Below are 26,145 nucleotides of genomic sequence, written 5' to 3'. Positions count from 1 at the left end.
GTTTTCAATCATGATCAATAAACATCTCTGTACCTTGTTCTTGCCCTTCCTGAGTCAGCGTTCTTCGACAATCAAGCCATTTCGTCATTCAGTCCAACAATGTCCACTTCTACCGGCCTCCCGTTACTTCCAAGTCATCGCCAGACACAAAGATCCGGGATTTCTCGAACAGGTACCAATGGAAGAGGTATATCGGCCGGTCACGTAAGCAGCATATCCACTGAACGAGCGGAGGCAATAGCTCGCAATGACGGGAGCTGGCTTTGTGATACAGGCGTCCTTCAGAGGTACATTCAGCGGCTATGCCAGGCTGAACCGAGCCTGCGGAGGCAAGACTCGTCGTCGGCTGCTATCGCCCCGTTACATGCGCGAAAGACGAAGACTTGCCTCATCGAGTCGTATGGAGATGGGTTCCAAGAAACGGTGGGACTTGGAGATGTGGACAGCACTCTGTGGAGTGAACACTTTCAGCAGCGGAGGCAAGAAATCAAAATAGAAAGGGTTACGAATGGAGATGACTCGCCGGATGAGCAAGGAACCCCAATTAGAAGTAGGAAGAGAAAGAGGATATACCTAGCTGAAGGCGTCACGCCTGCCCTGGTCAAGCTATTCGGAGAATTCTTCTGCGAACTGGGACTGGATCCCATGTTCTTCGCGCAGCATGTCGAGCGGGGGACGAAGATTGTTTTCGACGAACACATCGAGGTTCCCACCCTGCCGTCTGCCCATGACCTGTGCGACTATGCCTGTATCCGATACTATGACTTGTACAAATACAGCGGAAAGGAGGTACAGTTTGGTGAGGTTGAAGATGGTCGACACAAGTCGACAGAACATAAGAAGTTGCTCACGGCGAACTGTGCGGATACAGCTCGGCCAGTGATCTACCACCGTTGGCAAGAGCGTGAGGATGAGACTGTGTTGATCACGCCAAGGAAATGTTCTTTTTGGATACATAGATACAAGGACGGGGGATATGATGGTGAGTTAGTTCTCAACAATTAGGATCCTCTAGCTAATGTGTTCCAGCGCTCATACTCTGCGATCCGGCCCTCAAGCGGATAGCGAGAGGTTCGCCCATTGACCTCAATAACATGAGCAATTTTCTTGGGGGATATGCGGATTTCGTACCGAGGCCGGATGGATACAACAAGTTTTTGCAACATGAAGCTTCACAGACTGGAGACGCACGCTCCATATCGCCGTCTGACAATGACTCTCAGCATCAGCCGAGCCAGGGCATTTCGACCACTACAGAACCAGCACGAGAATGCCTTTTTGATGACCTGGTGTACTACTACACGAAGCATGGGCACCACCTCTCCGACGACGATCCATTCCTCTTCGTCAAGAAGATCTGCGCCTCGAAATACATTCAACTCATCTCCCTCATCAGCAACCAATTCGACGCCATCCGAACCGCCGACTGGAAAGATGCTACCTCATCCCCCAAGACCAAGTCATGGTTCGACCTCAAGCCCGCGAAACCCACCATCGCGATCAATACCCGCTCCCTAGAGAACGCCTGGTACCGTTTCCGAGTCCAAGAATACCTCGGAGATATCGAGACTACAATCCTCAGCCTTGGGATCCGCTGGAATGACCCCAGCTGCACCCGCACGCAAGACTGGCGGGACTGTCGGAAAGATTTCCAGTTCGCGGCGCAGCGGCTGAACGCGCTCAAGGACTACTATGACCGGTCGACGAACCACATCATCGGGCGGGCGGGGATGCAGGGGAACCGGCAGGCGATCGAAGAGGCGAAGCTGGCGAGGGAAGAGCAGGGGACGCTGAAGCTGTTGACGTATGTCGCGACAGTGTTCGTGCCGTTGGCGTCGATCGCGAGCATTTTTAGTATCGGAGACCCGTATAAGCCGGGGAGCAAGGAATTTTACGTGTATTGCGCGGTGGCGTTTCCTTGTTTGTTCATTGTACTTGCGACGGTCTTGGTGCTTGAAAAGGGCCCGGTTGTGAGAGATTTCATTTCTTCAAAGCTCGGTTGGCTATATATAGACGACGGAGCGTCAACGCAGAGTCGGCCCATACCAATATAACCAAAAAGATGATTAGTTGCTTGCAAATGCACACGATCCCATGTCCCTCTTCTGGACCGGCGCCGATGGTAAAATATCAAAGTCGAAGATATCGATCGGAAGCCCCATGGTGGTGCAGGCGTTTGGAATCTGGGACAGTCAGCCATTCTCAGTCGTCATCAGTAGCATCCGCGGTTTAACTCACATCCACAACACCGGCAATGTGGCCTTGTACAGGAGCACATGAAAGCAGCAGATAAATCTGGTAGTCATTATAGCCTTTCACGGTCAGCAGCTATAGCGTCGTAATTTCCCGGATAGAACCTACCGAATCGCTTCAAGTACTCGAAACACCGGAGCGTCGTCTGCCGATACGCGACCGTCGTATCCATGTAGTGCTGTTTGCCGTTCTCGTCGACACTGAATCCTTCGAAGTAGATGTATCGTCCCGGTCCGAATTGCGGCTCGACGGGGCCTGGAATGTAAATCGGAGACTTCATGGCGAGTTCGGCCAGGCCGTTCTTTATGACCGAGAACTTGAGGGTGATAACACCTGCCATTTCGATGGCGCCGCAGACTTGACAAGGTTATTTCGAGGCCTTCACGCGTGTCTTGAGGGGTCATGACTTACAAGAAATCTCTCCATCGCCCTCTGGAGGAGTAACCATCAGCATAGCACTTCACATCTGTACACCGGATTTACTTACGCGAGAAATGCAGATCTCCCACACTAAACTTCGCCCCTTTAACATGCACCGGCAGATACACCTTACTCCCTCGCGACAAGTTCTTAATATCGCAATTCCCACCATGTTCCGGCCTTCCAGGAATCGTCCTCGCCCCCTCCCTCCCCACCCGTTCCTTCATCTCCTTATCCGCACTCCCCGCATGCACATTCACCGGCTCCGGCAACTTCGCCACCTCCCTCCCCACCTCCGTATTCGCCGCCACCAGCTCCCCCTCTCTCCGATTCCACGTCTCCAATACCTCCTGACTGGGCGCGCACCCCAGGATCCCTGGATGGATCAGCCCCGCGAACCGCACCCCGGGGATATGCCGACTGCTGCAGTGGATCCCCTCGAAGTCCCAGATGGCTTTCGCGGGCGCGGGGTACAGTTCGTCGAGGAACCCGCCGCCATTCTCTTTCGCGAACACGCCTGTGAAGCCCCAGGGTTGCTCTTCTAGGGGCTGCACGTCTTGGATTTCGACGAGGAGGACGTCGCCGGGTTCGGCACCGGAGATGTCGAAGGGGCCGGTGAGGTAGTGCACACGGGTGAGGTCGACGTCGCGGACATCATTGGCAGAGTCATTGTTGCCGATTTGGCCGCCGGTCCAGTCGATGCATTCAATTTTGACAGGTTCGCCGGGGGTGATGGTGGTGACCGAGGGGACTAAGGGGATTGTTAGATCTGGCCGTCCGTTCGGTTTCTGAATTAGGATAATTACTCACTATCGGGGTGCCAGCGATTCTGCGGTAAGTCAGCCAACACTGCACAGAATGATAGGTATTTGTAAAAGCGGTCATACATGTAAGCATGCCTGCTCAGCGGCGGGCTTCTCCAGGTCCACCTTCGCGGCATATTTAATTCCCTTTAGACCCATAGTGAACGAATGAATGTAAAGACAGCTAGGTTTATGTTGAAGATTCTCAGAATTGCACTCAATTGGACCTCAAAGGTAGATGACTCGAGCGAATTCTAAGAGCAACAGAACGAGGAAGGAGATGTAAGACTTATAACCAACTCGGGGGAGCTCTACTTGTTTCATAACAGTCCTGTCAACTGCCGCGTCAGGGTTCGTCAATGCCAGTATTTCGATTGATAACATGTACTATCCAAGGAGATAAAGCTATCAGAGAGCTCCGATTCTGGCGGGCGAATGTGATGTCAGGGATGGGAAATCTGGACCCAAGGGCGCGAAGGGCGGGGTTAGCTAGCCCCTAGGAAATTCTGGACGATCCAACATCGGCATCGGATATGATAGGCAGATATGGGCTCGGATAAGAAGAGAGCAAATGAAAAAGGATTTGGCTGTGCGGCTTGTCGCGGTAAGGAGATCGAAGGCACCATGCAATGTGAAGCCCGTTGTAATTGATACTACATTGGTATCTGTCATTGTCCTCTCTAATACAAGTATCCCACCTTGTTGAACCCCTATCCATGTAACTCCATGTTTTCGTCTCATAGCATACACAGATGTGTAATCCGCATATGCTTATGCCAGTACCCATATTCATGGTGGATCATGCACCCGTACACAGTGATACTTCCCATCTCGACGTCCTTCGGATAGACATGACAGTATGAAGACACCCACCAAACACGCCAATCTGAGTAGGACCCTACTAAACAAAGAGACTCTGGTCACCTGCCTCCTTAACAAGATCCGGGAGACCCTCGTACTGCTTGATCAACGCTTGGAGTCTGGCAGACTCAGCAGGGAAATTGAGAGGAGCAGCAGAATTGACCTGATATCGAATCCTAGAATAATGTCAGTAAGCATATGGTACGACGGGTAGGTTGGTAGCAGAACTCACCGTTGCTGGTCCTGGTAGGTGTCCGTCTTCGCTCTGCAACGGAATGTCAACGTCTTGAGGTTCGCATCCTCGAACACAAGCGTATTATTCCCCTCCTCACCCAGCGCATGCAGCTCGTTCGCACTCATCCCCATGACGACGTTCCCCGGCTCGTCGAAGCACGTCAGCCACATCGATCCGGTGTGATCGACCACGTTGATCGAGATGATATACCGGTAATTCGGCGCGTCATGACTCTTCTCGCACCACTCGCATCGCCAGTTCCCCGGCTCGATCTCCTGAACCTTGCGGTTGCAGCTGTCCCCTTTGCAAGCCGCGTAGCAGTAGTTCTCACGCTTGACATAGGAGATGGTGGCTTTGACAGTGAAGTACGCCGGTTCGTTGTGCATGCCCAGCTCCTCGTCCTTGACTTGCCCGATTGTCTTCAGCTCGTTGGACCGCGTCCCCCCCATGTCGCCGGCTCCAGCCATGTTCTGGAACGTGGTAAAGGTATCGGTCTTGCCTTGGGCGTCAAACCATCCTTTGAGACGGAATGCATCGTCGATGTCTGGGCTGACGGTCATGGAGCCGGAGCTTAGGAGGGAAAGACTTCGACCGCCGAAATCTGAGACTTTGCAGCCCTTGAACGCGATGATACTTTCCGGCATGGTGTCGAAGTTGGTGGCCTGGTTTCCCCAGATCGTCAGACGTACCGAATGCAACGAATCGTCCACGAGTGTGAGTTCGCGCTTGTCGTATGGCTTGCTGGTGGTCTTGGAGACGATCTGGGATAGCTCGCCAACATCTTTGAGAACACCGATGGTATCGATGGTCGTGTCCTTCGCGATGTCTTGGAGGCTGCCAATGGGTGTGAAGTTGTAGCGGACTTGGGGAGCGTTGGATTGATCTTCGGCCTGAATGGTATTAGTAACATTTCAGGCGCGCAGACAATCTGCTTACCTTCTCGACCTGTGTATCCCTCTCAAACACAATCTCATACTCGTTGTTGATCTGAGTGAATTGCCGCTTCGCAATATTAATCTTGGCAGGACTGGAAATGTAGTACACCATGCCTTCCTGGAAAAGGTCATATAGATTGTCGCACTCAGCATTGAAGCCAGTCGCCCGGATCTCGCCGCCCTCGTCCAGAAGGTTGACGCTGAAGAGCTTGCCTTCTCCACTCTGCTTGTGCCAGGTCTTGATATCCGACTTATGCGTGCAACGGACTCGAATGGTCCATTTGTTCTGGTATGGACTGAGACCCTCGATCGGAAGAACGTGTGGATGAGCGCCACCTCCAAAGCCAGGTCGAGGATTGTTGGAACGTTGAGGGATATCTTGCGCTTTCGATTCGGGCTTCGCACCGTAGAAGTTGTCACCCGTTATTCCAGCTGGCTGCGGCTTTGCGCCGGCGTCTTTTGCCGAGTCGAGGATTTCGGAGATGTTTCGAGGATTTCCAATCTTCTCCTGCGTTCCGTACTGGGCGAGTACCTCCATCTCTTCGATCATTGCGAATCTACATCTAGTCAGCACGAGGACGAACCGGAGATGAAATGTACTGACTTGGCTCCGGTGGCGTTGGATATAACGAGCTGATGCTTTAACACCCGGACAAGCTGGCCCTGGCGCAAAGAGCCTTCGTCCACAAGCGGACAGAGATCTGTGACAAGTAAGCGATCCGATGCATTTGAGATTTGTAGAAGCGGAGGACGTACGCGCATCAAGAATTCCGAACGCCGTGAACTGAGTATCGTTCATGACGAGCCTGATCCGTCTAGCACCACCTGGTTTCGTTTGCTCACGAAGGTTGATGATTTGCACGACGAACTGCTCATCTTTGATGCCATCTTTGCCAGTTTCGACAAAGATTCGTCTGGACTGTCATTAGCGATCATGCAATGATTTTGCGGACGGTGGACGAACTTGATGATGCCCTGGGTAATGGTCTCTTTGGCTGCAGCTGCAGCAGGTGATTCTGCCGTCATATTGATGGATAATGTGATGTTTAACTTCCTCCACGAGCAATTGTTAGGCAGCGTTGTCATGAAATTAAATCGCTTCGCGGTGGCAAGTTGATGGACGCGTTCAGCATTGCGACGCGTCGTCGCGCTAAATGAGATGATTCACGTGACTAGAGGGGAAGTTTGAACTTTGAAGAGCATAGGGTACGGAATACACCACTGGTTGGTTACTGGACACTCCTAAGGCGTTGAAAACGGTCAATTATTACATTATTTTCGCCCCACATTTATTCTCTTAAGCTTTATTTCACTCTGTTTTGTTGAGGAGAAAAAACTACACGTACAACACCCTTGGGATGGCACAGAAAGGGGACTGGGGAGGATGCCAAAGGGAAAGGGACCATCACTACCCCGCAGCCAAGCACTCCGCCCCACCCCGCTCCGCTCCGCACCCCAACCTCTCAGACATGAACAAAGCATTCCACGAATCTCACCTTATGCTTATTTGAACTGTGTTCGGAGCGAAATCTTTGGTTGAAGAGTTTATAAATTGATATCCGCTCATTTGTTCAAGTCCATTGCAATCATGTCTGAACCTACGCGCACGGCCTCCGATCCTACTACCGACGATGTTGCGACGAGAGCTCCGGAAATGGACGCCACTGAAACGGCACCGATGACGTCTGGCGATAGTCAGGCACAGGAGGGGGCCGGCATGGGAGTGAGTGGCGTTCAAGGCATGAATTGAAGAGCCGTCTTCTAATGAAGTGTAGGAGCACTGCGTGACGGATCGGCCGACTCGTAAGGACCACAGTTCTATTAAGCCACCACTATTGACATTCAGACAGCTATTGGAGAGGTGCCGACTGGAGTAAGAAGTCTCGAAGCATAGATGGAAAGGAGCTAATATAGGAGTAGGAGATGGCCAGCTTGGGTTCGATAGATGTATAGCATACCCCATCCATTGTCTGATCAGACAGTGACCGTTGTAGTGCTACATATCTAAACCCTCCGACTATCCCCACTCGCCGTCCAAGCTCCTCCTCTTCCTCACCGGTGGCACCGGTATTAAATCGACGAACAACCAATTGCAGGCGGACAAATATGCGTCGGAAGGCTTTGTCGTAGTCATGCCAGATCAGTCAGTTCTCCCGACCTCACGAACTCACTCCAGCGCGCAGTCTGACATGTCTCGTCTAGATTCGAAGGCAACCCCGCCCCCAACTCCGCCACCGACTCCGTCGACGACGCCTCCCCCATCATCGAAAAACTCAAACACGGCGCCGCCGATGTCGTCAAGTCTTTCCGCATCGACATGTGGCTCGCCTACCACACCCCGCAGCGCGTGCTCCCTGTCCTACACAAAGTCCTCGAAAGCGCCCACGAGGAATTCGCCGACGCCGTGGCAAACGGCGGGGGGGTATACGGTGTCGGATACTGCTTCGGGGCCAAGTACATCTTGCTGCTCGCCGGGGAGCACAAGGAGACGCTCGGGTGGGGGAAGACGGAGGTGGATGAGGAGCGGGGGATCACGACGACGGGGCCGATGATCAAGGCAGGGGCAGTGGCGCATGGGACGCTAGTTGAAAAGGAGGATGTGGCGGGGGTGAAGGTTCCGATGTGTTTGATCTGCGTGGAGAACGATTCGCTGTTTCCGGATGAGGTGCGGCGGCGGGGGGTGGAGGCGCTAGAGAAGGCGGAGGTGGAACATGAGGTGAAAGTGTACCCCAAAGTTCCGCATGGGTTCGCCGTGTATGGCGATTATGAAGATCCGGCGATAAAGCAAGCGCAGGATGTGGCGTTCGGGCAGATGCTTGGGTGGTTGCAAGGCCACTGACGGTCTGGTTTCCTTATTGTTAGCCCACGATTGCGCTGAATTGGCGAGGTCCTTGTCTTACCGTCATGATATCCAATGACCACTCCAGCAACCTCCCGTCATGAAATCTGTCTCTCGCTCATCCTATCCGACCGTTCCATCCCCAATCTTCAAATCAGCTCCACATCTCCATTCTCCCACCACTCCCTCACCACACTCCACCGCATCACCCACACATCCCCCCTCCGCATATCCGCCTCCGTATCCGTCCCCTCCACCCTCACCGGCCCTATATCCCGCAAACACCGCACAAACACCGCCGCCTCCTCATCCGGTCGATCCACCATCCTCACCCCCCCACTCGCATCGTCCAACCGCCGCAACCCCGCCGGAAACTGCCCCAAAAACGCCACCGCATAATGCTCCCCTAACAACCCTTGCCTTGCCCCCAAGTACTGCCGCTCCGCCGCCGACAACCTTCCACTCACCTCCGCATCCTCGAGGTAAAACAGTGGATAGTCCGCCAGCTTCGCGATCCGCGCGCGCAGCAGCGCCCGCACCAGGTACTTCCAGCGCTCCACCTCGGTCTGCAGCACCACGAGGCGGAAGTTGGCGCGCGGGTCGACCTTGCCGGTTTCGTGCTCGACGAGCTCGATTTGCGCGGCGATGCGGGCGAGGACGCGGGTCATGAGGGCGGAGGGATAGGGGAGGAGAGAGGGAGCAACGCGCTCGGCGATGAAGGCGCGGGTGAGGGATTGGAGGTCGAGGAGGGAGGGGGAGACGGAGGGGGGGGAGACGGAGGCGAGGATGTCGGAGATGTCGATGTCCATTTGGTGGGTGGGAGGTGGTTGGAGGGGGGAGTTGGAGGGGGGAGTTGGAAAGGTGGTGGACGTTGAGGGTGTGGAGAATAGGACTTTATGGGAGATTGAAACCCATTGGAAGACGGACGATGAGGTTCGGACTTCCTTGAGCATAAGAGAAGGGGTTTCAACTTAGAATACTATTAACAACTCCCGAACATTCCACGATGTAGAAATACCGCTTCTTTAACATCCGCCGATGTTGACCAACAGAGCGGAACTGACGATCACTTTATAGCCTGAGGCATCAATACATGCCTGACGACAAACCAGACTCTGACTGGATCGTCCAAATCGATATCTCCCTTCCCTCCGGACACCACCTCATTCTCGCTCGCGCAGTGCATGGAATGATGAAGCGGGTCCTCAGTGGGAAGATGGATAACGATACGCAGGATCACCTAAACCCAAGAATTTATACAAAATTTTCTTTCATTTTACCGACCTCGATCAGAAAAGTAATACAATACAGCGTTCCCCATCCATCCATCCATCCATCTAAAACGTTCGTTCCGTTCCAGGAACAATGTAGCGTGTGTGTACCTCTCTCTCTCCTTTTCGCGTTCTCCATCTTCACATCACATCTTTTCCTCGCATCATCTGAAAACAATCAAACTGCCGCAAACGGCACGAGACAATCGGTCCACAGCCGCGTATACTCCCGCGATCATCGCAGGAGGGGCTGTGGGAATTAGAAACAAACAATAAAGGGGGGGTGGTATCTGTGTGCGAAGGATTCATACAAAAGACCCCCGGGTAGTGGAACGCGGTGGAAAGCATGGACTCGGGGGGTGGGAAGGAGAATGACTTCCTGGCGCCGAAGGAATAGAGGGCGAGGAAAGGGACGCTCGGGGAGCGGGTTTTGAAGTTCAGAGGATGGTACTCGTGAAAAAAGGGTAGTTGGTCGGTGGGTCGATAGGAAGAAAAGGCAATAGGAGACGTTTTCGTGAGTGTGTAGACAACGCCGTCCGTGGCGGTAGACATAGAAAGGTACGGTGATTGACGATCGTGGTGAGTTGAGCCAGGATTTCTGTCAGCTCGACGAAGGGACAGCTCGAGAGGCTCCGAAGATAAGAAAAGGTCCGTAAAGTTAGGCCGGTGGCCGGAAAGTAAGATACTCAGCGAGCATGTTCGAGAAACGAAGAAGAGACGTGCGTGAGAAGTCATAGACTGCATTCGACACCGCCGAAATGCAACCATCGTGGAACGCCCGCTTCCCCAAGCGGGAAAAGCGATATCAGAAATAGAAATGCTCAATGCATGATGCAGAACCGCTCAATACGACGCCATCCGCTTGGTAAGGGACCGTCTCGTATCGAAGACATTATTCGCCTCCGCCCAGTCGTCTTGTCGACCCAACACCATCCGATGGCTCTGACTCCGCCCCTGCGGTGCGGTCGGGCTCTCCTGGATGCCGCCAAGGGTCATCCCGGTGATGTTCCGCTGGCCGAAGGCGTACGTCTGCGCACGGCTGAGCTTCTTGCGCTGGCGGAGGCGGTCCATGCCGCGTTCGCAGGCGCGTTCGTGTTCCTTGGAGCCCATCTCGACGTAGGATTGGGGGACGCAGCGGGTGCGGTGGGCGTTGAAGAAGGCGGAGTAGCCGCCATCGAGGATGTAGACTTCGGGGTAGGTGAGGCGGGGGTAGTGGTTTGCGTTGACGGCGCGGTCTTGGGCGCGGATATATTTCGCCCTGGAAACAAGTTAGGGATGGCGAAGGGAGATGGTTGAGGTCATGGCTTACATGAGAGGTGCACGATGCACGGAATATTCACAGTGGAGGATGAGAAGAGTTCTCTGAGATGGTGAAGGGCAGTCGAAGAGCTCTCGGGCTAACTTGTCCTTGTCGTTGTAGTTGTCCGCTCCGTCAATGTGGCCGCCATCGAACTCATACTCGAATCGACAATCGACGACGACGGTGTTGTCGAACAAATGTGCGAATTCCCCGTCCAGAACGCGGATCATGGTGTCGGCATCCAGGCGAGGCAGACTGTCTGGCTCATGTGGTTGCAATGAATGAGGTAACTTAAGCTGATAAGCATCATCCACATCCATCACGGTAGGAAGAGCATTGCCCTGGAACGGCGAAGAATCTTGCTTCATCACATCTCCAGGATGCTCGAACATGCTGTTGGAGCGACGGAATTGCTTCCGAGGACGAGGGAAGGGACATTGGCTCCGCTTGACCTGTCCGCTGAGTGGAGATCCATTCCCTCGAGTGTTGTTGGTGTTTAGAAATGAGGGACGTGAACGAGGGGGTCCCATGAGTTGAGGGGAGGCGGGCATCTTGGCCGGTGGGGAGGCCATAAAGGCGTCATCCAACGAAAGAGTGTTGGGTGAGACGGAGATGTTGGTGACACCACCTCCGAACTTGAAGGGCGGAAGCTGGTTCTCTGGTCGAGAACGGGGAACATTATATGCAGACAGACACTTGGTTCGGTTGAGGGATGGTCGTGGGAATGGACGACGGTTCCTTGAAGCTGTCAGTTGAGAAGAATCTGTGCCAGGACACCAACTCACTCGAATCGAAAGCTTTCATTCCTGGGCATACTGGTGAAGCAGTCTTGAGTGTCGGTGGGAAAGATCATGTCCTCTCGAGAGTCAGGGCTCGAAATCTGAAACTTGATTTCTGACACTCGTGCAGCCGGCTTGTGCGGAAGAGGGGAAGAGACCATAATGTCATAGCCAAACCCCGGGGACGACGGAATGGGGGGTGTGGTGCTTCCTTTGAAGCGAATTGGCGGAGTTGTGGCTCCGTCTGAGACCGACGTTAGCTTGAGGGAAGGAAAATATGGAGAGGTGATATTTGACATACCTCTACTCGCAAAGTCCTTGAAGATATTGGATGTGAACAGGGAACGGCGAGGAGTGGGAGGCAACTGCGGACTGTAATGGCACAAAATTCATGGTAAGCTCATGCCAGTTCCATATGCGGACGCTTGGACAAGGAATGTACGTACCTTTGATCGATATGGAAGTTGGACGAGAGGTCAGCGGCCAAACTCGCGGAGGGTGAAGATCCTCGCAATGGTTTAGAGGTGGCGAAGTAGTCCTTGTTCTCATTGCTGGTATGTCTCTTCATGCTCATGTCCCTGAAGTTGAAGCTGTTTGGACCAAGTTGTGATGAGCTCTCAAATCGCCCTCCCAACTTCCACACATTGGGCTGAATAGCCGCGAGAGGCGATGACAACTCCATGGTGGATAATTCTTGTAATTGCAAATGTTGCCAATCGGCTATGGATGTCCCCCAATTGATTTCTCCAATTGCTCTCCTAACGGTTGCTGGTACGATGTGATCCGTGTAACTCGATGTCTGGGCGGAGCTCGATATCAAGCCGTCCGGTTAGGCTCGAGGGTAAGAAACCTGCCGGCAGAGTAGGATGCACGTAAGATTGGAAATCTAATTCCTATCTAAAATGCTTCTATGGCTGCTGGGAGAAATCCTTCGCAAGGTAAGATCTGCTGTGTGGATGGTTAGAGAGCTGGGACGCCGGACGGCATGTCAGGATTGCTGATGATTTGCGTGCTCGATCGATAACCGTTGCGGGGGGGAACCAGGAGCTGCTGCCACTCGATGTCGCCCGGTCGAGCACAAATCCGTAGCGAGAGTGGCGGAAGGAAGGTGGAAATGGGAAATAAAAGAGCGAATATGATTAATATCGAAGGAGGGAACGATGGTAAAAGGATGAAGGACTGAGGCTTGAGGGAGCACCAGAGCAGCGGAGGAGCAGAAGCTGTGCAGAGCAGTGGAGGTTCAGGCGTGGAGCAGTTGAGAAGGTGCAAGGAAGAGCCGTTGCAGTTGTCTCGTCAACGAATCCGCTCCCATTCTCCCAAGCAACCAAAAGAAATCGTCACAGGTGGGTGCCCTCACTTACTGGTCTTCGGCTCTAAGCGTCGGCGCTTGCAATTGATTAAGAGAGCAAACTTGCAACTGGCAAACTTGCTGACCGACAAATCATATCCGACGCTTGTTTGCTTGGTTGCTAGGTGGAAATCTTCCCGTTTAAGAAGATGATGATCTTCGCTCACGATTGACGCGAATCGGGATTGATGGATAGCGTGCCGCTTTTCAGTTGCTTATTCCTCGATTCGACATTCGATTCCCTTCTTGAAAAAGAACCGCTGTCAATCGTCTGATTTTGGTAGTAACTCCGTGCTTGGATAATTGATATTGAGCTATCTGACGTAGTATATCCGATGCGGATGTAAATGCACCGAAGCGGTTGAGCTTGATATCCTCCCATCTCTACCATCTGGTCTCGTTCTGTTCTCCCTTGCTTCTAAGCAACATTCTAGAAACCATTCATATTCGCTTCTTCCTCCCGTCGTGTAACTTCCCCTCTGTCGCTCTCCCAGTTCGGCTCCGTATCACCCTCTCGGGGCCGGGGCTTCCCCCATTCCCCTTCCCTTGATTCGCATCTTCCACAGTCAAATCGTCAGAAGTAAGAACCCAGACGGCAAGCCCGCGCAGCTAACCGCTCCCAAGACCCAAATCCACAGACCAAACCCCCGCTTGTCGTCACGCCCCTCGCACCAATGCACCATCCCTCCCCCCTGTCCGCCTGTCCTAGCAACCAGATCGAGGTTACATCCCTCTCCCACGGTCATTGGCCCAATTCTCAAATGTAGCGCGACCTCGCAGAGGCATGGCGCAAAGGGAGGTCTGTGACCCTCGTCTTTCAGCTGAAGATTGAGGAGAGTGAGCGATGCAGTGACGCTGATGCGGAGACATTTTGTTGGCACCGTACCAGGAGTCTTCTTGTGCTGGTTCCTGACTTCCTGCGGTAGCCGCGAGACGGACGAGGGATTTAGGGCAATCCTTCGTGGTTCCGAAGCGCTCCAGCAATCAGCATATCTGGATCGCGAAGTTATGGAGACGTCTTGCTAGGCACTTGAGCTTTGAAGGCTAAGACGCCGACCCCAAGTCTATTATTGATCATGAAAAGCAGATTTCCTCGAAATATTCCCGTCTCTACCACCCCCAAATCCTGCTCTGCATATGCAAGCACAATGACGGCGAAGCTGACGACAATATCCTGCACCCTCGTGGCGACTATCGTCAGATCCATCATCCAACGACAGTCAGCGCTTCTCAGCAACTGTATCTTCCGGCGATAACGCTGATCAGCACCACCCTCGCTTGGCTTCCACCATCATCCAAGCCTCCTCTCAAATCATTGTCACTGAACGGCAGCCCCGAGGTCCCGTTCCCCCCAGTCCCTGTCGTGTCGGCAACCCCTCCCTTCGAATCCGGTCAATGGGCGGGTGACCGGCGCGATCTCCATCAGCTCAGTAAACAGCACCACCTATTATGAATCAAGGAACCACCCATAGTTATTTGTGCTGGGGGTTATTAGTACTGTAGTATGACTCTTTATTGAACCCGGTCCTTGCATCATGCATGCGAGGCGTTTTCGGGGTGCAGCAGTCAGTGCTGGTCGAAACGCAGCCTTGTCCTGTTCGCAGCGGCTCGTAAAAGGTCCAGAGCTTGGGTTTGGGAGACGCGTTTGGCAGGTTTGTCAACAATGGCACGCGTTCTCCACTTGATAGGAGTTCCTGTGACTTTCCATTGCCAAGACGCTCCCTTACAAGTTACATCAGATGACGCTGCGCCCTGCAATCAATAGCTTTAGTTTCGTTGAAAGATTAACATGGTGACTATTAATGCAGAGTGATGTCAATAGTGAATATTTACTTAGATAGTGTCAATATTGTTTTTGGGTCGTTGAATCTGTTCGATCGGTTCAAAAGGATCGGCAATGCGATTAAGTCCTTTGTTTACACTTGCGATAGACTTCAGTGCTAGACATGATGCATGGCTGCATGCATCCTGGATCCGATTACGGGATAAGAGACGTACAACATTGTTCAACACCTCAACACGAAATGGCGAAACATCCTCGTGTAACTGGAAAAGAGACTCTGCATAAGCGTAATACGTAGTGCCACCGAGATCGAGATCCTCCAACTTCCAAGGGTAAAGGCGATGGGTGATGATGTAACCCCGCAGATAACCACACGATGTAATATATCCGAGGCACTTCAATCGAGTCATCATCCATATCGCGTGATGGGAACCACACAAGACGAACGAGAGTGCGTTTCCATGGTCGGATTCGCGCGGTTGTGGTGCCCCGCTCGATATCCTGCTAACAATAGCCACTCTGAGAATCGTAAGAACGCCAATTTGGACCCAACCACGGTAACCAGACCTCACCCCATCTAAAGCTCCAAGAAAACGCATGCAAGTCATCCACACATTCCTCAAGGCTCAAACCGGCACCAAATCATCGTAGTCAACCTCCATATCCCCATACTCGTCCTCCTCATCCTCCACCACCCTCCTCCTCACCCTCTCCCTCTCCCTCATCTCTGCCTCCTTCCTCAACATCCGAATCTCCTCCTCCGCCATCTTCGCCTGATGCCGCCTCAAATCATCCATGTCCCACGTGCTGATCCCCTCCTGCAAATGCGCCGGATACGCCTTACTCATGCCCTTCAAAAACGCCTTCGCTACCGCCGTCGCCTGGTCCACGCTCAGATTCGTGTCGCTGTCCGGGAGGCTCTGCTGGATCCACTTCGGCAACTGCCCGCGCTTCTTGAGGAAGCGTCGGTCCGCCAGCACCATGATGCCGTAGTCGTCCTTGCCGCGGAGGACGCGGCCGAGGCATTGGGCCGCGTGACGCATCGCGTCGAAGGAGAGGAAGTCGGATTCGCGGATGCGGTAGTTCTCGCGGAGAAACTCGAGGCGGGCTTTGAGGATGCGGGATTCGGTGTATTGGTAGGGAACGCCGATGTTGATGACAGCGCGGCCGTAGTGGTGGTCGAAGTCGATGCCCTCGCTGACCTTCCCGCGGGCGACGCAGAGGAGGACGGCGCCGCGGCCATTGTTGCAGGCGGTGCGGTAGGTTTCGAGAGCGAGGGAGGTTTCTTGGGAGTCCGGGGTTTCGACGAGAATGAGCTTGTATTTCCAGACCGTGTCGAGGATACCCATGCCTTGCCACATGCTGATGATGGATTCCATGTAGAGGTAGCTGGGGAAGAAGACAACCACGCCGTCCGGAGTGAGTTTGCAGAATTCGATGAGAATGTTGCCATAGTTTCGGACGACCGAGGGGTCGTTGCGGACTTGGAAGCTGGTGCTGATGGTGTTCTGGTCGCTGCCGCGGGTGATGATCATGGGTAGGAATGTTTTGCGGGCGAGTGTCATGGTGTAGGACTCTTGGATGACCGTTGTGAAACCGAGCATCCGCGGGTACATTTCCAGAGGTGAGATGGTTCCTGAGGTGATGATGACTGAACTGAAACGGTCGAAGACCGGTTTGATGGCTATGGCTGCATCGAGACAGGTGAAGTGGAGAACGGGGTTTGGGACCGTCGCAGTATCGGACTCGAAAGGCTCAAGTATAAGAGTAAACCCATGCTCATAAGTCGCCACGAGCGTCGCAAATGTTGCAACCTCTTGTAATGGTTGGTAGTCCTCAATGTTCGTCAACTCAAGCGTGCGGACAAGGGACGTCAGCCGCTCCGCACAGAACCGTAACGGCTTCCTCTCGATGAAGGTAAGTTCCTTTAGATGCGCTAAGAACGACAACGGTGTCTCGGAGATGACATGGAGCACTTTCATCCGAGTCTTGAGGTATTCTATGAAGCGCTTCAGGAACGATACGAAATGCTCAGCTCTTCGAATATTTCCGGGAACGGCTTCTTTGAGCAGGTCGTCCGGTAGAGCAGGATTTGACATGAATTGATCCTCTTCTCTTGCTTGATCTGCGCCTCGTAGTCCTTCAACGAGTTTGGAATACTCGTCTTGCAGCTTCTGTGCATCGCTCGCCTTCATCTCGGTGATCCTCCGATCGAGATTGTTTGCTCCTCGCGCCGCTTTTCGAAGTGAGTCTTCTGTGAGGTCGATGCTCAACGACTCGATACACACGTTGTCGATGTTATGCGCTTCGTCGAAAACCACGATGCAATCCTTCGATAGCTCTCGTGAGACGCGCTCGGCAATCTTGGGGTCTAGAAGGTAATGGTATGAATAGATAATGACGTTACAGAACGGCATCATCCGTCTTGCGGTGAAGTACGGACACTGCTTCTGCTGCTCTCCATATTGGAGTAGGCCATCAAGCGTCCAAACTCCGGGGGGTATCAAATTGTGTGGTTCAAGCAAATCCAGATTCTCGTGATAAATGCAAAGCTCGACATCTTCTCCCTTCTCTTTTTGCTCTTTGACAAAGCCGGCCGTTAAGCTTCGACATCTCGCATCGACCACCGACCCACTCTTCTCCCGTTTTACAGAGGGATGCAGACACAAGTTCTTTCGACTCGTGAGACCCAGCCCACGGAACTCCTCTTCGTACCCTAGCTGCTCGGTGCGGAATGCCATTAATTGTCTCAGCTCTGCCAGAGCCTTTTCGATCTCGGACATGGTACCTGTTCACGTAAGGATCAACTCCATAGCAGATGGTGAGGCTACTGTACGTGAGCAGTAAATCAGCTTCCTCTTCTCGGGGCTATTCTGCTGGTAGGCTATGATCAGAGAAAGCAGGGATACGGTCTTCCCGGTTCCTGAAGGCATCTCCAGGACGCAGTGCCCACCTGCGTCCAGAGTTCGTTTGAGATCGCACATGTATGCATATTGTTCGGGATAGATCCTTGGGTAGGGGAAGAGCACCTCCAGCTCGCTGCGGCAATTAGCTTGAATCTGGTGATTCACGGAGATCGTACTCAATATTGAACCTCATCGTTCCAACAAACTCCGGCGAGTTGGATGAATTTCAAGAAGCTACGTTTGAATCAGACTCATTAAAGTGATGAATGATGTTTGAATGGGCTGCGGCTGCCTAAGGTAAGGATTGAATCTCCTGGCCAATTAGAGCGCGTCGAATTCAACCTCACCCGACTTTGCGAATAATTACCTTCGCCAGGTAAAGTATCAAATCGGTGGGCACATCTAAAGGCTCTTGAGTCCCGATAGTATGTCGGTCAATACCAAGATAGCTCTTATAAACATGGCAGGCATGGTAAACTTAGCGCCGAAACATTTCTCGACGTTAAAGCGGGCGATATGTACTATTATCCACTCTACCACCCTGGTCTCCGAGACGATCGCCCAGATGGTGGACGGTCTTCCAACCTGTGACATTTATAAAGAGTATTATGGCTCGTACCGAATCGATTACAAGAAGAGTCTCGTACCAAGCACCGAAGCGGTCGAGATTGTCGCGGCGTATCGCTAGATTTTCAATATTGGGACCGTTTACATCGATGGAAAGGTCCCCCCCGGCGGGGCAACGACATGCTGGAAAGCCCTTCATGAGGAAGACCTGTGGATGTCATTCGTCACGAAGAACTCGTGGCAGAACACGGAGCGTGAGAAATAAGGCGAGCCGCTGGGGCAGACTGACAAAGGTCTAGCCAACGTGGCCCGGTACTATTATCACGACTCCACGAGACCGTTCGTATCCGAGATGTCGACGATATTCGAAGTCATGTTCGAAGTGGGTTGCACATCACGGAGGAGGCGAGCAATTAACGGCCCGATCGCCCAGTGATTTTGCCGAGCACGAGTTCAGTAGGTGGCTCACAGAAAGGCCGGAGCAATAGTACTGTCATGAAGCGGTCGTCCAGCCAAACTGGCGTCTTCTACCACCTGGTAAGCGAGCCTGTTTAGCGTCTCCGACCAAGGCTGGGAGCGATGCACTGCCAGACTGGGTACATCGGCGGTCTTTCTTCAAGACTATGGAATGCCTAGCTACAAGACAAGCTCTCCATCGGCTCTGCTTGCTGCACGGGAGGACGGCATCGAAGGATACGGGACTATAGAAGGCAGCATTTATTGCGGTTGTGTTCGTTTATGTTCCGGAGGGGTTGAACCGTTGAAGGCTTGAAAACCGGAAGAATGAAGCTATTCCGGATTGAGGGGGCTAAAGTGGAAGGGGAAGTTCGGTAACAGATTGTACGGAGTAGAGAATATCACTTCATCTCCCAGCCAACTTCATGTCACTTTGCTATGACTGGTGATGCTCTGTTTCATAGGAGAATATTCGGGATTATTGTTGGATACCTCTCCGTTCCAATACACCAGCTCGGGAGGGATTTTAGTCTCTAGGTAGACGGATTAGACATGACAGAGAAGTGTTACTTCGTGTCGAAGTCTGTATGGGTCCACAAGTCGAATAGATAACCAAACGCCGGTTTGTTTGCTTTTACATACTCGTATTAAATATTAAGGATGCCTTCTGGAGACACCACATCGGATAAATGCATAGAGATGTATCAGCCAGGGGATGATAAGTGTAAGCTACAAAGTGTGAGATAAATAGCGGTTTCGCTCAATCAGGTGATTAATGCAGCGACACTGGGAAAATACCGTTAGATTCCAAAAGAGCGTAGATAGATTGACCTTGATCCTTTTTGAGCGTAAAATCTACGGGATTATGCCCATATTTAAGTTCTGTATACGGATACATTTGATGGCCGTAGAGACCTTGATTTGCTCAAGACGAGCGAAAACGCAAAGAATGAGGGACTGGTAACATCGTGGGATGCTTGATGTGCTGTCATAGTTGTGAATACGAGGTCACGGGTAGGAAACCAGAGGACCCTGAAAAACATAGACATCTTGATCTCTGACACAAAGTGATAGACTATCATCCTGAGCTATCACACAGGCCCTGGTATGGTACTAAGTTCGCGTCCAAGTTCCAACGCGTCTTCAAGTTAGCTTGACAGAGATGCAACTCAAGATAATTTCCAATTTCTAATTGTTCATATCCGATTTTGCAATTCCTATCATCCGATGGAAATCCTTGTTTCTACATAATTGGCGAATTTCTCCCAAAGAAGCATTTATTTCAACATTACGATGGAACAGCCTACCTCAGACCAAAGTTCGAGCGCGTCGCCGATTCGTGAATGCGAGGCATCAGGCCCAGTGCCTGAAATTCAGGCCGCTCTGCTCGATGCTTACGATAATATCGAGTCTCATGGGGAATATTCTATCTTTTGGGGGCTGGACCCTAGAACATTCGTGAACCCCGACATCAGCGTTCCTGGCGTTGGCCCAATTACCCTCCCTCTATGCGAACCTCAAGCAAGACAATTGATCGACAAATCGCGTCTTTCGCCGTTTGGCAAAGGCACGGAAACCGTGGTAGATACGTCAGTACGGAATACCTGGGAAATCGATGCATCCCAGTTCGAGATAATGAACCCGGATTGGAACCCCCTCTTCACAGAGATCGTGGCTATCGCAGCCGAAGGGCTTGGAGTTTCTGTCCCTATAGAGGCAGTACCATACAAAATGCTGATCTATGAGAAGGGAGCCCACTTCAAGGCTCACACCGACACGGAAAAGATCCCTGGGATGCTAGGGACTCTTGTGATCTCCCTTCCTTCCCCGCACAAGGGCGGAGACGTCATTCTGAAGCATGGGAACGAGAAGAAGACATATTCCTCCTCTAAGCATCTACAATCCTTTGCATGTTGGTATTCAGATGCTGAACACGAAGTCTGTGAGGTCACGTCTGGGTACCGATGGGTGTTAACCTACAACCTTGCTGTCAAAAATGGACTACACATTCCTTCCTTGGAGTCACTTGCCCACCCGAAGGAGATTTTCAAGGGCTTGCTGAGCAAGTGGCAAGAAAATCTGATGAAAGGCGATGATTCATTCAAGCATGCTGTTTTTGCCTTGAGTCACAAATACTCCCAACAAGGTTTGGAGTACCAGAAACTCAGGCCAATAGATCGTCTTCGTGCGCAGTGCCTATTGGACGCCGGAAACGAGACTGACTTTGAGGTTTTCCTTGCGTCTATCGAGAAACATGCCTGGGGTGGAACAGGGGACAATGACAGTTGGGGGTATAAGAGGCGCCGTTACTCTGGATATGGCTATGGCTACGACGAGGACGAGGACGATGAAGATACGGCCAGTCACCATAGCATCGTGGACCTAATTTCTAGTTATATACTCCTCAAGGATGTCACACTGCTTTCGGGCCAACTTCTGATGAAAGAAGTGACGATCCCACAGGACGATCAGATCCTTACCAGGAATGAAGCTTTTGGCGAGAGACCAGACAGTGAGGACTACACCGGGTTCACAGGAAATGAGGTTAGTAAACGCGTTAATGTCGGAATACCATTTGACCCTCTAATACTGCTTTCTAGGGCGCGCAAGTTACCCATTTTTATAGGAACTCGGTACGTCGAACGCAACAGCTGGATGCTATCTTTCTCTGACAAAAAAAACAGGCACTCGTCGTGGTTCCTCGTTCGCTGGTCCTCTCATTTGCAGAAAACATACGATCTAGCTGGTCAGGTAACAGGCCTGATTACCCTGCTCTCATAGAATATTACCTCTCGGGTCTCCAGTCGGACAGCGACTCGGTCAAGGAGCGAGCGGTCAATGTTTGCACGAATATTGTCACAACAATGGCGGCTGCCAACCAGACGATCCTCGCTCGGCATTTGGCGCCCCCAATCGCCGCCGCGTTGCGGAAAGGGGATATCCAGACCTTTAAAAAGTTGGTCACCTTCCGAACGAAAATGTCTTTTGGTAGGCAATTTCTGCAGAACCTGAAGGAGACTGCAACTGGTAAGGGCATAAACTTCCAGGACATTCGTGATCCGTACGTAATTTCCATTTTCCTCCAGAGGTTGCCTGCTAACTTTCCCAGTATGTCCTTACTTGTTCGGAAATCGCCACATTTCCAAGATCGATACGAATCGTTGCAGGGTGTTGTTCCAGCATCAATAGATCGAAATCTCAAAGATTCGGATAGGGGTTTTGTAATGGAGGTATTTGAACAATCGATAAAAGACATGGAGCACATCCAGGACGAATCAGATCAGCCGCGAGAAGAAGATGGGGCTGCTTTCGTCGATTTCGCCATGGAGTACAAGGGATGCGAGGATGTAAACCAAATGTAAGTTTGATATGCATGTGATAACTATCCGTTCCTCACTAATATATTACAGCCTGGAGATCTTGTTCAGCAAGTGTGGGCAGCACGTGCGACTCATGATTGGGATAATGCAACAATTAAAGGCTCTAGTCGCGGATCGTGTGCTGTCCAAAACAGTATGCGACTCCTTCTGGAACGACGCACTCACCGCGGTGTCGAGAGATGCTACGGTTCCCTACTACCCCGGTATTCATGACGGTGCAATCCACCGTCGCGCACATGGGAAACTCGTTTGGATTTTCAACTATCTCATGAAGCGAAAGAGATACGAAGACATATCGAAACTGGTGGACCGTATTACTAACCATATGACTACCGGACCGCACCTTCCACCGAATGCATTCGATGAGAACTATCTTGTGGTCCTCAATGAGCTTGCACTCCAACAATATCATATTCCGTCCGACACGCCATCCATCCGGAAACTGTTCCAGGTGGTGCTTACCACCTATCTTCAAACTGGCGTCGGAACGGAGCCGGATGGACTTAGGCCACTGACGCGTCCACCCGTAAGGCATCAGTGTCGTGACTGCATTGCGCTTTCTTCTTGGCTTCAGAGCAGTACAACAACCACCACGGAGTTCAGCATCGGTCAAAAGCGCAGACGTCATCTTCAGAATCAGATAGCAGCATACCGGGAGCTCGAGTGCCAGGCGGAGGACTTTCCAGATAGTATCTGTGGGACATTGGTCGTTACGAAAAAGTTCGATGGCATCAAAAAGCGGGAACAGGAATGGTTGCAACGATACGAGGCCGCTTTCGATCGTTTGAAGAGGTTCGGGGAAGCGAGGCTCAAGGAGATGCTTGGAGACCAATTCGAATCCATCTGGGAGATGGAGACCATTCGCACCCCCGGCGGTATATTGAATAAAAGAGTTAGAAAGGCTGTGGCAGACTTTGCGCTGACGCGTGTGTCGGGGAATTCGGATGCTCCTCAGGTGCCTCCACAACTCGCTGGCACAAAGCGGAAAGCTGTTCAAATCATTGACTTGACAGAGGATGGAAGTTGAGGCGGAGGGCATGCTAGCTGATGGCAGAATCCGGGTTCTTTTGAGCATTGGCGGTTTGGAGGTAAACTGGTTCTGGTTGATAATAGGAGGTTCTACTTCGGATGGCGGTTTGGTAGATCCTAGTACGATAGATTATCCTCAGGGTAAGGAATTGAAATCTCGCAATCAACAACCATAGAACTGTCCCTGCTGTGCCCCACCAGAAAGATACGTTTCGATCTAACATATTATTAACCTTCAGAATTCTACGAGATATGTTATGATCTCAAACCTATGACATGAGCCCTTGGGTGTGGCTGATTACCAGAGACGTGGCTGGTAGGTTCACATGGCGATTATTAGAAAAGCAGTCATGTGTGAAGCAATGTGTTAGGGCTGTGAAAGGGAGAGTTAAATATCTCGCGCATAAAAGTGCGAGGATTTCCTCTTTTCTTCTCCCTCTTCGGTTTAGATTAATGGAACTGGTAACTGCAGACCTTGCATATTAAAACCGTGTTAAGGTACAGTGAATCAAGTTCTAATGTAGGAATCAGAGCATTTGCCGTAGGAACCAGAGCGTTTGCCGTGTAGTCCCAGGCTATTTAACTACGAAGACCCTCTATAGTCCAGGTCTAGGTACAGTTTCACAGTCATAGTTTTCAGTCTGACCAGTCACAATTTTCAGTCTGACCAGTCATCCATCACGTTTTCAGTCGGATCAGTCGTCACGCTCCAACCAATCTTCTCGCTCCTAGTCCATTGCCACACCATCTGCTCATCATGGCCTCCAACCCTGAAACCCCAACGGGCTATCCCTGCCGTCTCCCTGGAGACATGACCGCTACGATATCCGGGAATGTAGTCGTGGTTCTTGACCGTATTGTTGGACCATGCTTACGAGATAAGATTCCTACTCTCATTCGAAGTTTCGGAGTCGACGACGGCAGTCGCCTCCTAACCGTTCCTGCCATCCCACACCTGAAGGTCGATTTTTTCACGGTAGACCCTGGGAGGCGCCTCCTCTTGCGGAAGAAAATGAATGTGGCCCGATTGGTGCCGTGGACATGGAGTAGGAATGAGATAAAGAGAAGGGGAAGGATAAGGATAAGGAGATGACGGAAGGGGAGAAGAAGAAGGAGTGGAAGAAACGGGTCTAAATTATAATGTATAGGGCGAGAAGGAAGACCGCGCGGAGGCATGCTTTGGCCATGTACCTTTCTAAGAACAACCATCAAACTCTCTTCTTATATTTCGCATAGCACCCACTGACAAATCGAGGACATACATGTAGCCTGCTCTGATCATGATGGTCATCCTGACCCTTTCTCCAACCCCACGGTCCACTTTTAGTTGGTGGGTGTTGCTGCCTTGCTGCCTTTCCAACTAAACAGAAGGGACAGGAGGGACAACACTTCAACGCGTAATACAAGGAACTTACCATCTTTAACTCAGCTCGAGCTCAATAGCCGCAATGGTAGCGATCACAGCTACAATGCCAGCGCCAAAGCCACCGCTTGAACGCCAATGTGCCGTGTGCGGTTCCAAAGATGGCCTTAGGCGCTGCACGGGTTGTTGTCTGGTGCTATATTGCGGCAAAAACCACCAGACATCGCACTGGCGGGAGCATAAACGCGATTGCAAAGACGTGGGATATTACACCACGTGCCTCCAGTTGGAAGAGCATATGCTCCGTGATCACGCTGGAGACTTAGGATTGTCGGACAATCTCTTCGAAGAGGCAAGAGGATGGTTTTCGGAATTGGATGGCGTCCATCAGTATCTTGGTGCCAGGAAGGACTTGGTAACGGCGATGGTGAAAATGAATACGTTCGACTCGATCCAAGCTGCGATCTTTCATTGCCAAGGCATTGTGGAGCTCGATTTTCAGGACTACACGGGAATCGTCTTATATCTTCCCTCGCTCTACCTACGCCTTGGTCTCGAACAGCAATGCTACGATTTCTGCAAGTGGAATATTATGATCCAGGACTTCTTCGACAAGAAAGCACCGGACATACCGTGGGGGGAAATGGGTGACATGTGCGTGAGCATGAAGAACTCCAATGTTTTCGAAGATCTAGAGTACTTCACGGACAGTGCCGCTCCTTGCGAACTCTTTTACCTGGTTGCCGTCATGTTGGTCAAGTTTCGCTTGCTCCAAGACCTCCTTGCTCTCCAGGCTACCACTGAATCTGTCGGAAAGCGAGTCCCAACGGAGATCCTCGACTACATCTGTCTCTATGTGGTCAGGCCTGTGGTAGTGAAGAACCGAACGATCATGGAGTCGACCGACCGAAGTTACGAAATCCAGCTGTTGAAGATGCAAGTTCAGTTCCTCTTCAGGCTTGTCAGCAAGAGATTCAAGTCTACATGGCTCGGATTGATCCATCCGAGATCGAAGCAAGGCCTCGGTAGCGGTACGAGGTGTCCTTGCTGTGAAACCGGCGGCCGATACGTCCTTCAGAACAGCTGCGATGCTTGGGCCGAGACGCCCGGTGCGATAGATCATGCGATGGAATTCATCGAGCAAATGGGTATCAAGCTGGAGCTAGCTGATGTTTCGAAGAAAACGTGTGCCCACCAAAAGCAGGACATCAACGCGAAATGATGACCCATGCTGTGGATGGCTAGAATGGGGGTGGTACTCAATGGTAAGGGTGATATCCGTTTTATAACGCTATCAACGACGACAGGCATGACACCAATGAATGGGGGCCAAAAGGGAGTTTCGGGGACACTGCTCACTTTCAAGACTATATGGGGTATGCTAGAAGCATACTACAGGCTACAGAGCTGGGGATTTGATTAAATATGGACGGAGTAGGTCTGTCAGGTCATCCCCAATTCGGTAGTGTTCAACAGCAAAAACTAGATATATCCACGCTGGAATAATTATTTACCGAAGCTATTAGGACGGAGTGTATCGTGTAGCAATCGCTTTTAATTGACCAGCCCCAGAGAATTATATTTCCGGAGGAGCTAGACTACTAAACCACTGATCGT

General features: G+C 51.7%; 9 protein-coding genes across 9 annotated transcripts; 4 read left to right on the top strand and 5 right to left on the bottom strand.

Annotated features, from left to right (window-relative positions):
• Nucleotides 1-99: 99 nt before the first annotated feature.
• P152DRAFT_483513 (uncharacterized protein) lies at nucleotides 100-2,054 on the top strand (the record flags this gene model as incomplete). Its single annotated transcript, XM_033681950.1, has 2 exons — nucleotides 100-982; nucleotides 1,030-2,054. 2 exons carry the CDS (start codon nucleotides 100-102, stop codon nucleotides 2,052-2,054), a joined length of 1,908 nt encoding a protein of 635 aa, XP_033532417.1.
• Nucleotides 1,964-3,905, bottom strand: P152DRAFT_439105 (Acetamidase/Formamidase). The gene is made up of 7 exons (XM_033677627.1): nucleotides 3,561-3,905; nucleotides 3,484-3,502; nucleotides 2,741-3,424; nucleotides 2,665-2,685; nucleotides 2,362-2,610; nucleotides 2,239-2,312; nucleotides 1,964-2,183 (listed from the first exon to the last, which is right to left on the bottom strand). The coding sequence occupies exons 1-7, from the start codon at nucleotides 3,633-3,635 to the stop codon at nucleotides 2,067-2,069; spliced, it is 1,239 nt and encodes a 412-aa protein (XP_033532416.1). The 5' UTR covers nucleotides 3,636-3,905; the 3' UTR covers nucleotides 1,964-2,066.
• A 392-nt stretch (nucleotides 3,906-4,297) lies between these two features.
• P152DRAFT_82830 (subunit of heterotrimeric replication factor) lies at nucleotides 4,298-6,729 on the bottom strand. Its single transcript, XM_033683275.1, has 5 exons — nucleotides 6,472-6,729; nucleotides 6,112-6,421; nucleotides 5,509-6,064; nucleotides 4,570-5,462; nucleotides 4,298-4,513 (listed from the first exon to the last, which is right to left on the bottom strand). The coding sequence occupies exons 2-5, from the start codon at nucleotides 6,267-6,269 to the stop codon at nucleotides 4,378-4,380; spliced, it is 1,743 nt and encodes a 580-aa protein (XP_033532415.1). The 5' UTR covers nucleotides 6,270-6,421; nucleotides 6,472-6,729; the 3' UTR covers nucleotides 4,298-4,377.
• A 480-nt stretch (nucleotides 6,730-7,209) lies between these two features.
• Nucleotides 7,210-8,445, top strand: P152DRAFT_460074 (alpha/beta-hydrolase). Its single transcript, XM_033679819.1, has 6 exons — nucleotides 7,210-7,230; nucleotides 7,283-7,310; nucleotides 7,358-7,380; nucleotides 7,428-7,454; nucleotides 7,502-7,650; nucleotides 7,710-8,445. The coding sequence occupies exons 1-6, from the start codon at nucleotides 7,225-7,227 to the stop codon at nucleotides 8,344-8,346; spliced, it is 870 nt and encodes a 289-aa protein (XP_033532414.1). The 5' UTR covers nucleotides 7,210-7,224; the 3' UTR covers nucleotides 8,347-8,445.
• Nucleotides 8,446-8,495: 50 nt separating this feature from the next.
• On the bottom strand, nucleotides 8,496-9,155 carry P152DRAFT_400390 (GINS complex, Sld5 component; the record flags this gene model as incomplete). The annotated part of the gene is made up of 1 exon (XM_033676570.1): nucleotides 8,496-9,155. The coding sequence occupies one exon, from the start codon at nucleotides 9,153-9,155 to the stop codon at nucleotides 8,496-8,498; it is 660 nt and encodes a 219-aa protein (XP_033532413.1).
• Nucleotides 9,156-10,108: 953 nt separating this feature from the next.
• On the bottom strand, nucleotides 10,109-12,792 carry P152DRAFT_82727 (Rhodanese-like protein). Its single transcript, XM_033683274.1, has 5 exons — nucleotides 12,143-12,792; nucleotides 11,998-12,068; nucleotides 11,703-11,940; nucleotides 10,927-11,655; nucleotides 10,109-10,875 (listed from the first exon to the last, which is right to left on the bottom strand). The coding sequence occupies exons 1-5, from the start codon at nucleotides 12,376-12,378 to the stop codon at nucleotides 10,461-10,463; spliced, it is 1,689 nt and encodes a 562-aa protein (XP_033532412.1). The 5' UTR covers nucleotides 12,379-12,792; the 3' UTR covers nucleotides 10,109-10,460.
• A 2,661-nt stretch (nucleotides 12,793-15,453) lies between these two features.
• Nucleotides 15,454-17,926, bottom strand: P152DRAFT_467519 (putative TFIIH complex helicase Rad3; the record flags this gene model as incomplete). Its single annotated transcript, XM_033680771.1, has 3 exons — nucleotides 15,454-17,615; nucleotides 17,664-17,866; nucleotides 17,910-17,926. 3 exons carry the CDS (start codon nucleotides 17,924-17,926, stop codon nucleotides 15,454-15,456), a joined length of 2,382 nt encoding a protein of 793 aa, XP_033532411.1.
• A 1,919-nt stretch (nucleotides 17,927-19,845) lies between these two features.
• P152DRAFT_460069 (uncharacterized protein) lies at nucleotides 19,846-23,304 on the top strand. Its single transcript, XM_033679818.1, has 5 exons — nucleotides 19,846-21,300; nucleotides 21,357-21,389; nucleotides 21,441-21,817; nucleotides 21,866-22,114; nucleotides 22,167-23,304. Exons 1-5 carry the CDS (start codon nucleotides 20,050-20,052, stop codon nucleotides 23,161-23,163), a joined length of 2,907 nt encoding a protein of 968 aa, XP_033532410.1. The 5' UTR covers nucleotides 19,846-20,049; the 3' UTR covers nucleotides 23,164-23,304.
• Nucleotides 23,305-24,598: 1,294 nt separating this feature from the next.
• Nucleotides 24,599-26,078, top strand: P152DRAFT_460068 (uncharacterized protein). The gene has a single exon (XM_033679817.1). The coding sequence runs from the start codon at nucleotides 24,614-24,616 to the stop codon at nucleotides 25,748-25,750; it is 1,137 nt and encodes a 378-aa protein (XP_033532409.1). The 5' UTR covers nucleotides 24,599-24,613; the 3' UTR covers nucleotides 25,751-26,078.
• The last annotated feature ends 67 nt before the right edge of the window (nucleotides 26,079-26,145 follow it).

This window comes from Eremomyces bilateralis (genome assembly GCF_010015585.1).
Source record: "Eremomyces bilateralis CBS 781.70 unplaced genomic scaffold P152scaffold_16, whole genome shotgun sequence".
In the NCBI taxonomy this organism is placed as follows: Eukaryota; Fungi; Ascomycota; class Dothideomycetes; order Eremomycetales; family Eremomycetaceae; genus Eremomyces; species Eremomyces bilateralis.
This window is presented reverse-complemented; position numbering and strand designations above follow the sequence as displayed.